This window comes from Podarcis filfolensis, assembly GCF_964270895.1.
Source record: "Podarcis filfolensis genome assembly, chromosome: 3".
NCBI classification, from domain to species: Eukaryota; Metazoa; Chordata; class Lepidosauria; order Squamata; family Lacertidae; genus Podarcis; species Podarcis filfolensis.
In genome coordinates this window covers 110,952,353-110,965,470 of record NC_139606.1, presented here as the reverse complement: position 1 = coordinate 110,965,470, position 13,118 = coordinate 110,952,353, and the positions used below count along the sequence as shown (strand labels likewise).

General features: G+C 43.1%; 1 protein-coding gene across 3 annotated transcripts in view; it reads left to right on the top strand.

Annotated features, from left to right (window-relative positions):
• Positions 1-6,405: 6,405 nt before the first annotated feature.
• Positions 6,406-13,118, top strand: part of PNPT1 (polyribonucleotide nucleotidyltransferase 1) — a 41,478-nt gene continuing 34,765 nt past the window's right edge. Inside the window, exons 1-8 of one of the 3 annotated variants that reach the window (XM_083605099.1) lie at positions 6,406-6,642; positions 8,598-8,658; positions 8,830-8,904; positions 9,140-9,245; positions 9,718-9,767; positions 11,141-11,204; positions 11,301-11,348; positions 12,881-12,994. In XM_083605099.1, coding sequence (XP_083461225.1) covers positions 6,455-6,642; positions 8,598-8,658; positions 8,830-8,904; positions 9,140-9,245; positions 9,718-9,767; positions 11,141-11,204; positions 11,301-11,348; positions 12,881-12,994 — 706 coding nt within the window. In that variant the 5' untranslated portion in view covers positions 6,406-6,454. The remainder of the gene's footprint in view (positions 6,643-8,597; positions 8,659-8,829; positions 8,905-9,139; positions 9,246-9,717; positions 9,768-11,140; positions 11,205-11,300; positions 11,349-12,880; positions 12,995-13,118) is intronic. The other 2 variants (XR_014545828.1, XM_083605100.1) reach the window with 2 other exon arrangements.

Here is a 13,118-nt window from a genome sequence, read left to right as displayed (position 1 = left end):
TGTTGTTGTTTAGTTGTTTAGTCGTGTCCAACTCTTCGTGACTCCATGGACCAGAGCATGCCAGGCACTCCTGTCTTCCACTGCCTCCCGCATTTTGGTCAAACTTATGATGGTAGCTTCGAGAACACTATCCAACCATCTCATCCTCTGTCATCCCCTTCTCCTTGTGCCCTCCATCTTTCCCAACATCAGGGTCTTTTCCAGGGAGTCTTCTCTTCTCATGAGTTGGCCAAAGTATTGGAGTCTCAGCTTCAGGATCTGTCCTTCCAGTGAGCACTCAGGGCCGATTTCCTTCTGTTTTCAAATAAAGCATATATTAGATAAGCACCACTTATCATTGTCCATTTAACATCTCTCAATTGTTACATGGGACTCCCCCACACCTCCCGCATACACTTACATCATTATTAAATTAATTTCAAACAAATTATCATTTAACTCATCTTAATTAATAATCTTAATTTGGTTTGACATATAATTCAGCCTTAAATCTAATTTAATGGTAGACAATTGTCTGCACTGGCATCCAATTCAGCACTCAGCCAAATTACAATATTTTTGTAAATAAATCTTAAATTTCCTCCAGTCTTCTTCCATCCTTTCTTCTCCCTGGTCTCGAATTCTGCCGGTCATCTCGGCTAATTGCATATAGTCCATCAGTTGCATCTGCCATTCTTCCACAGTGGGTAGCTCCTGAGTTTTCCAATTCTTGGCAATTAATATTCTTGCTGCTGTTGTTGCGTACAAAAAGAATGTTCTGTCCTTTTTTAACACACTCTGGCCGACAATACCCAGGAGAAAGGCCTCTGATTTCTTAGTAAAGGTGTATTTAAACACCTTTTTTAATTCATTATATATCTTCTCCCAAAAGGCCTTCACTCTAGGGCAGGTCCACCAGAGGTGAAAAAATGTTCCTTCATTTTCCTTACATTTCCAACATTTGCTTCCGGAGGCGGCGCGACCGGTAATGGCTGCCTTCTCCGAGTAAGGAGAAGGGAGCTCCGCTGTAAACGGGTCGTCCGCTACGGCGAAGCGGAGACCCATTCAGGAAAACCACAGGTGGCAGAAGCCTGTGGTCTCGGGACCCGGCGGGCGCCAGAAGCAGCCCCCAAAACGTTGAAGGGACCCCGTAAGGGGCTCCGGATCGCGGAGGGGGTAGCGGCGCTGTGGGTCGTTGCGCAAACAGCGAAGTGAAGCCGCGTTGCTGTTGCCGGTCAGCGCTGTCCTTTCTTCCTGCAACTTTTCTGAACTTTGGAAACTACAACCCGTGAGTAAATTTGGACATTGAAAACTTTCTGAAACTTTTGTCAACTTTCTGAAACTTCTTGAGAACTTTATGAAACTTTTAAAACTTTTTTAAAAAGTTGAAATCTGGCTGAAAACGGAGTGAGGATAAGCAGGAAGCCCATCTCCCGCTATACTGAACTTTAAGCAAAGAGCAGGAGGAGTGGAGACAAAAAGTTATGCGTTAACTAAATGCTGGCACCCTGTTAAAGCAGTTTTCTGAGTGAAAGACTTTGAGCTATTGACTTTTGCTGGTCATATTCGGGGTGCATTGATATCCTTCTTCTGTGGCACCAGTGGATTATAAAATAAATAAGAATCTCTGGTGCTGGAGCTGCCTGGATGAGCACCAGTTTGCAACTTTGGATACATTGAATTCAGGTTTTGAAACATTCTGAGTTGGAACTGGATACTTTGAAACTGTTGCAGTCAAGGCACTGTAAGAAACACTGTTTTGCTTTAAGTTTTACTCTGCTAAAAATAATACATTGTGGAGGCGATAGACATGGATTTAAATTTATAAGTTTAACTTGGATTTGATCTTTTCCCTGAAGACGTATTAAGCTCCCTCTAGAGGATTTTGGACTTACAGCAGTGACTTTGTTTTACTTTCCCTTTCCCGGCCTCTGTTTGACTATTGTATCTGGGACTCTGCTTTCTCATGGGAACAACTTGGATTGACCTTGGATTACAGATAACTTTGGAATGAGTGGCGCAAGGAGAAGAGGAAGGACTAAACAAACAACTCTAACTTTATCTGCAGCCTCAGGGCCGATTTCCTTCTGAATGGATAGGTTTGATCTTCTTGCAGTCCATGGGACCCTCAAGAGTCTCCTCCAGCACCATCATTCAAAAGCATCAATTCTTCGGCGATCAGCCTTCTTTATGGTCCAGCTCTCACTTCCATACATCACTACTGGGAAAACCATAGCTTTAACTATACAGACCTTTGTTGGCAAGGTGATGTCTCAGGCTGTATATATGTGTAAACAAAGTCACATATCCTAAAAGATACCACAGCCACTGACCTTCATTCTAAAGTAACCACACCTCAGTAAGCTAGTCACCTATTGAGTCTATCGCTGTTTCGGGACTGAAGTTGCGTGCAACTCTATAATGCACATCAGCTAGTACTAATTTAATCATGTGTGAAGTCCAATACTGGCACAATTGTTGCTTTGAGCTCACATTATTCTGCTGTCTGAGCATGAATGAACAATCATCTCTGGTCTCCAGCAAGAGAGCTATATAACTTTACACTTCATGGAATAATTACTATCCTTTTAAAAATAATAATAAGACTTGCCCATAATGTATCATGCCTTAAACACACACAAGCATAATTAAAATCATTTTTGCTTTCCATAGTACACCATAAAGTTGGTATATAATACTCAGAGCTATTAAGTCTGTCTCTTCTTTTAGGGTTGCGAGTTTTTCAGCTGATTACTGTAGCTCTGTAGCTTCAATTGAAGTCGGACATTTAGTGTCACCAATCCCATGCTGAGGAATACACTTCTAGCAAAGGTTCAACAGGCATCCTTGATTTTAAGTTTCATGTGCCCCTTTCATGTTGACAGGTCTCTTCAGTTGTTGCTGGTTTTTTTCCCCAAGATGCGCCAGTCATTATTATTTTTGTTGTTTTTAAGGTATATGATATTTTGTTGTACAGTCATACCTTGGATCTTGAACGCCTTGGCTCCCAAACAAATTGGCTCCCGAACGATTGAAACCCAGAAGTGAGTGTTCTGGTTTTCGAAAGATTTTCGGGAGCTGAATGTCCTGCAGCCAATCAGAAGCCACGCTTTGGTTTCTGAACGCTTTGGAAGTTGAATGGACTTCCAGAATGGATTCCATTCAACTCCCAAGGTACGACCGTACATGCAAATTTTATATAGAAAATAATATATTATATTTTAAATTTCCAGAGTTTACTTTATATAAAGGAGCTTGATAACTTTCAACAGCTTAACATGAGCTTATGATAATAAATTTCACTCAGTTTTGTACTAATTACCCTTCTTTTAGCTATTCTATTTACGTTATACAGTGGTACCTCGCAAGACGAAATTAATTTGTTCTGCGAGTTTCTTCGTCTTGTGAATTTTTCGTCTTGCAAAGCACAGATTCCAACCCAAAATCCAAAAACCCCAAAAAAAGTTTTAAAAGTTTAACTTACCAAATGGCTGCAAAAGAAGTTTTGGAAAAGCTTCAAAAATCACCAAAGTCTTCAAAAACCTCAAAAAAGGAAACAAACTTGCAAGACGTTTTCGTCTTGCGAAGCAAGCCCATAGAGAAATTCGTCTTGTGAAGCAACTCAAAAAACGAAAAACTCTTTCGTCTTGCGAGTTTTTCGTCTTACGAGGCATTCGTCTTGCGAGGTACCACTGTATTACATTATTTGTACATTTGCTCTTGAACAATATTTCCCCTTGAAATGACTTGAAGAAACAAAGTTCTTCCCTGTCCTTTTTTGCCTTAGTGGTGTTACCCCAGTTCTTTGGTTGGTTTTACTAATTTCTAAAAATCAACACTGGGTGGTTCTCGGTGACCTGTTTCCTGAATTGCTTGCAGAGAGATTAGATGATGTTGGCTATTTAATAAGCACTAATTCTGATTTGTTTGCAGGGATGTTAGATGACGTGTCAAAGCAAGTGCTTATCCCACACATTCCGGTGCACATTCCTAACCACAAAAGTGTGATATTTGCTGGGGGGGGATGGGTTTCTTGAACAAGACCTCCTTATCAACTCCCCTGTTCAATGGGCAGGAGTTTCAACAATGTGCTTCACCGCAAGCAATAGGGCTGTGCCAACAAGACACAGAGCCACATTATATTTGGAACAACACAAAGTGTCTTTGCCACACCTAAATAGCAACAGTTGCATGTGTTGTTTTGCATCTTCAGAGAAAAGATAATGACTCTGCTTATACGCAGATACCGGTTTATTAAGTCTGAACAAGTACAGTGGTACCTCGGGTTAAGAACTTAATTCGTTCTGGATGTCCGTTCTTAACCTGAAACTGTTCTTAACCTGAAGCACCACTTTAGCTAATGGGGCCTGCCGCTGCCACCGCGTGATTTCTGTTCTCACCCTGAAGCAAAGTTCTTAACCCGAGGTAATATTTCTGGGTTAGCGGAGTCTGTAACCTGAAATGTATGTAACCTGAGGTACCACTGTAGTTGGAAGGCTTCGTCTAGAAAGCCAAGTGAACCCTTAGTCACGCAGGCATGTCCAAAGTCTGTTTCGGGGGCCTAATCCGGTCCACCAGTCGGTTTAATCTGGCCTCTGTGCAGTTTATTTCCTGGGGTAAAAATCTTTTAAAAACCTCAACAACCCTAAAAAAAGCTCAACAACTTCAATCTTTTAAAAAGCACAACAACTTTGGTCTGGGGTAAAATCCTTTAAAAAGGTCATCAACTTTGGTCGGCCCTCACGGCCCTTCACTTCATCAAATCTGGCCCTCTTTGAAAAAAGTTTGGACACCACTTAGTGGCACAAACTCCATTGAGATATCTGTGCTGCCTGGATGTCACTACATCCCTTCTCTGCTCCACAAACCTTTGTGCCTGTGTCTGTGTCCAGCCTTGGGAGGCAAGATCCGCAGAGGCAGCAGATCCCAATGTGGATCTTTATCCCCTCTTTGTTCCTGATGTAGATCTTTACTCACCCCTTCTTCCCTGGCAGGGAGGGAAGGGGAGGCTCCATGTTGCGTTTCCCCCCAGGCACCAAAATATATTGGGCTGGCCCTAATTGTGTGTATATTTAGCAGGCTACAGAGTTATCAGGAGGCCCAAAGCTCCAATGCTGTTTAAGCCTTTCTTCCCAGATGGAGCAGTCTAAATACAGGGAAATCCTTCATTGCTTATGCAGACATCCTCAGAGCCTGGAGATATGCAGTCGTGTGGCCATAGAATTGACCATAGGAGAAATGACTGCTAGGAGGACTGCAGAGAGAATAATAATAATAATAATAATAATAATAATAATAATTTATTATTTGTACCCTGCCCATCTGGCTGAGTTTCCCAGCCACTCTGGGCGGCTTCCAACGAAGACCAAAAATACACTAAAATGTCACGCATTAAAAACTTCCCTGAACAGGGCTGCCTTCAGATGTCTTCTGAATGTCAGGTAGTTGTTTATCTCTTTGACATCTGGTGGGAGGGTGTTCCACAGGGTGGGCGCCACTACCAAGAAGGCCCTCTCCCTGGTTCCCTGTAGCTTTGCTTCTCGCAATGAGGGAACCGCCAGAAGGCCCTCGGCGCTGAACCTCAGCGTCCAGGCAGAACGATGGGGGTGGAGACACTCCTTCAGGTATACTGAAGAAACGCCATAGTGCATCTACAGGAGCACAGCTGGGCACCTTCATATGTCCCAGCTGCAAAAGAATATATTTTTTTTATATTCTGCTGGAAGCCACCCAGAGTAGCTGGGGAAACCTAGCCAGATGGACAGAGTATAAATAATAATTACTATTCTTAGTATTAAAACGTGTCTCTCCCACATTGGTCTCTACAGCCACAGCAGGCGCTGCAACTGTCCAGTAGCTTGACCTCACCCCCAAAGGCACAAGCCTCCATTGTCTCCCAACACAGATGGATGCCAGGACAGTTTAGTGATGCAGAACTAGATAATTCCAGCGTTTCCCAAACTTGGGGGCCCAGCTCTTTCTGAACTACAACTAGCAGGACCAGTGATCGGGTTGATGGGAATTGTAGTCCAAAAAGCAGCCAGAAACCCAACTGATTTACACACAAAAATAAGTTTCAATAAAGTTTGTAATTCAAAACCAAAAAAGAACTACAGCACCCACAATTCTTTGCGGGAATGAACGCGCATCGAACTTCTGTTCTGCCGCGCCCCTTCCCTGGAACAGGAGAGCGAGAAAACGCCGCGGGCGTTCTAAGTCTCCTCTTATTGGCCCAGCCGCGGCATCGGGCAGGCCACTGAGAGGCGAGCTCAGGCGCGTGCGCACTGTCGCCGGCTTTTCCCTGGCTTTCGGGGGAATCGAAATCGAACCTCAACACAGCTCCGTTCTCATTGGTCCTCCCCTTTGCCCCGCCCCTTTTGCCGGCGGTTTTATCGCGGGAAGCCAATCGGCTTGCGCCTTAGTGCGAAGTGAGTGCGGGGTCGGAGGTCGCGCTTTGCCGGGCGACTGTGGTGTCATGGCGGCCGCCAGCGCAGTCTGCCTTTCGTGGCTGAGGCGGAGGGCGAGCGCTTGCCGGGGTAGCGGCGCCATGGGGCCCTGGCTGAGGGGTCCGGGCTGCCTCCGCCTGGCGCGGCTGGCTCGGGCTCGAGGCCTGTGGAGCTCTGCTGGAGGCCCCAAAGCGGTGTCTGTGGACGTGGGGGGCAGGTAAGGGGTAGGGAGGCAACGGTGCCTGGTTCCCCTGCACATAAAAAGCGGTGTGTGATCCTCTCCCTTTCCTCCAGGGCTTGAAACCTACCAGGTTTCAGCCTTGGAATCCGTTCCCAAAGCCGCGCCTGACTCCTGGGGGTGTTTGATGTTGTCTCTGGCCACGTGCAGAGTGTCTTTGCCCTCACCGCCTTGCATAGTGAAGAATCACAGAATGGCAGGGTTGGAAGAGGCCTCCTTTGAAGATAAGATGGGTTGTAACAGTCTGCCTGCAGTTGGGAATTTATTTATTTTTGTAATCGTTTTTATTAATTTTCCATTTTTCCAGTGTTGTATCATAAGAAATAATTCACTACTTCAAGAGTTTCCCCTCCCCCCTCGGACTTCCCTCAACCTCCTTTTCTGGTTTATTTTAACATAGTATTATTTCCTTCATATTTTCATTCCATTTGTTTTTAGCATTTGATCTTATGTTGTTATTTAGTCGTGTCCAACTCTTTGTGACCCCATGGACCAGAGCACTCCTGTCCTCCACTGCCTCTCGCAGTTTGGTCAAACTCATGCTGGTAGCTTCGACAACACTGTCCAACCATCTCGCCCTCTGTCATCCCCTTCTCCTTGTGCCCTCCATCTTTCCCAGCATCAGGGTCCTTTCCAGGGAGTCTTCTCTTCTCATGAGGTGGCCAAAGTATTGGAGCCTCAGCTTCAGGATCTGTCCTTCCAGTGAGCACTGAGGGCTGATTTCCTTAAGAATGGATAGGTTTGATCTTCTTGTAGTCCATGGGACTCTCAAGAGTCTCCTCCAGCACCATAATTCAAAAGTATCAATTCTTCGGCGATCAGCCTTCTTTATGGTCCAGCTCTCACTTCCATACATCACTACTGGGAAAACCATAGCTTTATACGGACCTTTGTGTGGTGTGGTGCCAGTGTGGTGTAGTGGTTAAGAGCGGTAGTCACGTAATCCAGGGAACCGGGTTCGCGTCTCCGCTCCTCCACATGCAGCTGCTGGGTGACCTTGGGCCAGTCACACTTCTCTGAAGTCTCTCAGCCCCACTCACCTCACAGAGTGTTTGTTGTGGGGGAGGAAGGGAAAGGAGATTGTTAGCCGCTTTGAGACTCCTGAAGGGGAGTGAAAGGCGGGATATCAAATCCAAACTCTTCTTCTTCTTGTTCTTTGTTGGCAAGAGGGTGACCTAGTCCAAATGAATCTCAACGTGCAGTCAGTCCCCCCCCCCCCCCATCCAATTTGAAACCATACCGGACACCGCTTAGCTTTGCAAATGTGCTTGTGGTTTTGTTACTGCTGCACCACACCACTATACTTTTCCATTTCTTTTCCAGAGAAGGAGCAGCCTTGAATTTGGTGTAGTTTAATGTTTGTCCGCATAGCTCTTTTGCCACGTTTCATGTTATCCGCTCCCAGTGATCACTTTGCGATGTGGGGAGGGGAAGGATGAAATTTTAAAAAAAGCAAGGTGGAAGCAGGAACATGTTCCCACGTTGCTGTCACTTCTGAGCAGGTGCGGTAAAAATCATCAGTCCTGACTTAAAACGTATAAATAGGCATCCAAACGAGGTTGATGATAAGACATGTGTTCAAAGGTCAAAAGCACTTTTCTTAATTGTTAACGTGAGCTGGTAATGTTTATTTCATTTTTGCTGTTATATCTTCAAGATATATATGTATATAAATATGAGCAAAACTTGTGCAGACTCTTCCCTCACAGCTGACCAGCTTCAGTTTTATAGTAAAATGAAAGTTTCTCTAAAGTTTCTCTAAACATGTTTTTCCATACCTGCTAACTATAGCGTTGTGAAATTATGAAAGCGCCTACAGGCATTTGCAGGATCTGTTTGCCTGTCAGCTGAATAATGCAGCCCCTTGCCACACAGATTTAAGAGAAATATAAATTTTCACATAATGAAGCTTTTCTTTAATTTCCTTTCTTCAGAAAATTAGAAATCTCTTCTGGAAAATTAGCCCGATTCGCTGACGGATGTGCTGTAGTACAGGTAGAAAATTATTCAATAACCATATACCATTGAAATATGTTTCAATTGTTTGATACATTTTGTCTTTCTTTCCAGAAATATAGCAAATATAACTAAAAAATTGATATCGCATTGCTCTGTACTGAAGAAGCATGCCTAATATCTTTCTCCCCCTCTTAAATTTTTTTTAAGCTAGGTGATACATCAGTGATGGTGACAGCGGTCAGTAAAACGAAGCCTTCTCCATCTCAGTTCATGCCTTTGGTGGTGAGTAGCACTGAAGTATTTAACATAATGCATAGCTCTGCATAAAATTATACTAGTTTGTTATAATGCAAATATCTTGCAAAGAACCAAGTTAAAACATTTCTAGACAAAAGCCTATAAAATTATTTCATTGTTCTGGGTGAATCAGATAAACTGGATTGGTATCTTGTGATTTTCTACAGTGTCCTGTGCTTAATAAAATAAAAGGGAACAATAATATTGTCTCTTATGTAAGGTTGACTATCGACAAAAAGCTGCTGCAGCAGGAAGAATTCCTACCAATTATCTGAGAAGAGAACTGAGCTCTACTGATAAAGAAATTCTTACAAGCAGAGTAATAGGTATGCACTATAAGTCTGAGCTGTGTTCTGTTATAACTATTCCAGTAATTTCTTGGAAATTTGAAAAGGGGGACTTTGTTTTTAAAGGCTTTCCCCATGATGCAGTAGTTCCTTGATATATTTAGGGGAAATTGTGCCTTAAGTGCTGCTTACCTTGCGATGACATAAACCCGATCCTAAGCATTCTAACCTGGACGCAAATCTCATTGATTTCAGTCGACTGGTTTCAAAGGTAATTGAGCCTTGCATGCATTTCTTCCATGGAAACCAAGGATACTAATTTCTTGCCTGGATATGATCTTCATGTTTGCCTGGATCCCAGGAGATGGTCTTTGGGAAACAGTCCTGCTTTCCATCAAGGGACTGGCTTAACTGGTTTTATGTCCCCATCTGCTGCAGTGTGAATAGCTTGTGAAAACAATTAGACATAGATACAGAGAGATGACCTTAAATATTTAATACTGTTTTACAGATCGGTCCATTAGACCACTCTTTCCAGCAGGCTACTATTATGATACACAGGTAAGTTACTTTGATCACTTCTTAGCCTAGTTCCTAGTGTAATGTTAGTGCGATACACTATTAAATAGCTGCTTTGTATGTTGCTACTAAAGAAATGTGGGAAATATTACTCTCGGTTGGATCCAGAGTTCTTTTGAGTGGAACTTCATTCATAAGATCCTCCCACTGGAGGAAGACAATCTTTGCTGATTCCTCCATCTCTCTGGCCCCATGGAAAACTCCCTAAGCAGTGGGGGAGGGCGTGTTAGGGGCTGCATGAGGTAGGAAATGTCACTCGCCTTACCTTTCTTCCTCCAACAGAAGACTTTGCTGGGTCTCAGTGTTTTCCATGAATGGAAGGAGCCCTTCTGTACATGGAAGGGATGCTGTGGATCCAGTTAGCCTTCCTGTGATAGGCGGCACTGTTGAAATAGTCAGTTGTCTTCTTTTTCTACAGTATATTAAAAAATAATTGATGACAAACATAGGGGACCCAAAAGGTATTTATTAAATGAAATATCTTAAAACTTTGGCTCTGGAAAAACCCCTCTCCTAAATTTTTAAACAAGGCAAAAATGCATAACATCACTATTGGACAACAAAACGTTAACAATCGAAAAAGCAAGCAGCAATAATTAATAATCAACAGTGCATTAAAGGGAATCAACCCCACAGTACGTTGGGTAAACCTGACAGATAGGAACCTCTGTTTGTTTTTTAAATGAACAGTTTTTCATGGGAGAATTAAAAGAACATAAAGATGGTCTTCCTGACACATCTTTGTTGGGAGAGCAAATCCAAAACAGGAACCCTAATGTCGTTTAGAGTGTGTGTGGAAGAACACATGTAAGGCGATAGTCCGATGACCTTTATATTTGCAGATAAATTCATTTATTCAACTTCCATAGGTGCACAGTCTATAACGGGTAATACCCAGCTAGGTTGTGCTCTATGAGTAGACCACATTTAAGTATTTTAACTCCATTGATTTAATTTGTTCTGCTCTGAATATGACTAACTTTGATTGTCACCCAACACCTTGAATAATATTAGCCTTCTTTGCATGCTGCTTGGATATAGGGTGTAACCTTGTCTGTTTGGAGTGTGGCTGAGCTCCCCCCCTCCCCCCCCCCCGAGGTTTTGTCTCCTTCCTTAAGCAGCTGTACTTTGCCTTGAGCTTTCTGAAAAGAAATCTAAACGTGCAACTTCTGGGCAACCGGGTGCCCAGTTGCGGGTAGAAGCTTACCTGTTGGACTTTAGATAACCACAAAGAACGCATCGTTGGGAGATGCCTCATTGGGGACTGAGCTAAAGACATAATCCTGGTACCTCCATATACATGAACAGGGTTGCTACATGAAATCATGCATCAACTTTTCTTTTGATTTCCCCAGATCCTTTGTAATCTTTTGGCTGTAGATGGTGTCAACGATCCTGCGGTGCTGGCCATCAATGGAGGTAATTTATTTTATTTTATTTTTTGTAAACAAGACTAGTTCGTCTTAGCAAAACAGTATAAAGAGTTTTCAAGTAATGAATCTCAATTACTTTTAGCTTCCGCAGCCCTTGCTTTGTCGGATATTCCATGGAACGGTCCCATTGGTGAGTAAAGATACATTAACTTAAATTTAGCATTGGTTTGAAAACACATGGCACAAGTTTATGAGAAATAAGAGCAAACCTCACCAGTTCAAAGCTGTAAAGTTACCAAAAAAAAGCTTTAAAAATCCATGCACCATGAAGGCTAGAAAACTTATTTCCCCCAACCCAGGATGGATATTAAGTAGTTGTTGATAGAGTGATACATTTGAAGTCATTGATACATTGAATATATCAGAGCATATAGAAAAATGGGAAAATAAGACTTGTAATGAATCATAAGAACCAATTCCTAAGGGCCAAGGTTCCTACACACACACACACACTTAGTAAAATATTTTAGGGAGCCAGCCCCCCCCAGTTGATGAGCATTGCCATTCAAATAGTGGGTGGGTGTGCATCTTGTGATCGATTATGTGGGGTGGGCTTACCTCCCCCCCCCATATTTTATTCAAGTTTGCACCCCTGTAATGAATATTTGGAACTCCTCAAGAGATGTTCTGCCTCTGAGATGGTTTATTAACGTTATATCTAGATTAGTCTTGCTTCAGTCTTGTAAGAGCATCCTTGTAGCTGCAAGACTGGCCAGTTCCGAAGTAGTCAGTCTTTATTGTTGCATAGCTATTGGCAATTATAGCTTCATTTGAAAACAAGTAGCAGACAGACATTAGCTGCAAACAATATAAACCTGATTCACATGTACAGCAAAACATCCATACATATAAATAGACAGATCACATGTGAGCAGGGTCCCTTAAGGACTTGAATAGGTCAGGTGATACCTCCCATCATCCAGTCTTCCCTGTTTTGTCCAGTCACTCTGGACTCGGGGCCACTTCAGTACTTGCTGAGGAGCATAATAAAGTGTAATATTGTGGCCAGATTTTTCAGGGCCCACTTCATTCCCTCTTGCACATCTTTCATGGCTTTCTGGTTGGTTCCTTTGGGCTCTTGTCCTTTTGGGGTTTTTTGGCAGATCTGTGCCAGCAGTGAATTAGCATTCAGTCTGTGCAACCTGCGCAGTGATTTGCTCCTGTCCTTCAGCACAGTGGAGTTCTGCTTTATCTTTACTTGAACAGCTGTCCAACCTCTCCTTGCTGTATCAAAAATTGCTTTAGGGACTCATTGTAGTTTGCTGTGCAGGAAGGGGAGGGGGCTGCTAAATTGCCCTCTGGAAACTAGTTCCTCAGTTCTCTGATCTACTGCTCACCACATATTATGTAGAGCAGAGTTTACCTGCTGTCAGAGCACAGATAGACCAAGTTGTATTGTACTTGCTTGAACAGAGCTAAATCCCCATCCCTATCAGTTGTGTCCAGTACAGGCAAACAAAGGGTAGGCAGCTGCTGAAATACTCCTGTGTCACAGCAAAATCTCTTGAATTAATCAATTGTCAAGCCCTACGCAGTTCTCCCAAACCGCATTAGCTTTTCCGTGTTAAAAGCACATCTGAAAAGTAATCTCACAAGCTAGTGTTGCCTTAGTTGCAAAAAGCTAACTGATGGAATATCTTAATTTATGGAGTATCTTCTCAGGTGCTGTGAGGGTAGGACTGATTGACGGCGAAGTTGTTGTGAATCCCACACGAAAAGAAATGTCGTCCAGCACTTTGGATTTAGTGGTCTCTGGAGCCCCTCGTAGCCAAATTGGTAAGTGATTCAAATGGATTATTTACTAGTAAAATGGCCAGAGTATGGTATGAAGCCATTTTATGCTATTTTAAAGCTAAACGGGTGTCAGCCTTATGATTATTGTTACTACTGGTATCCTATT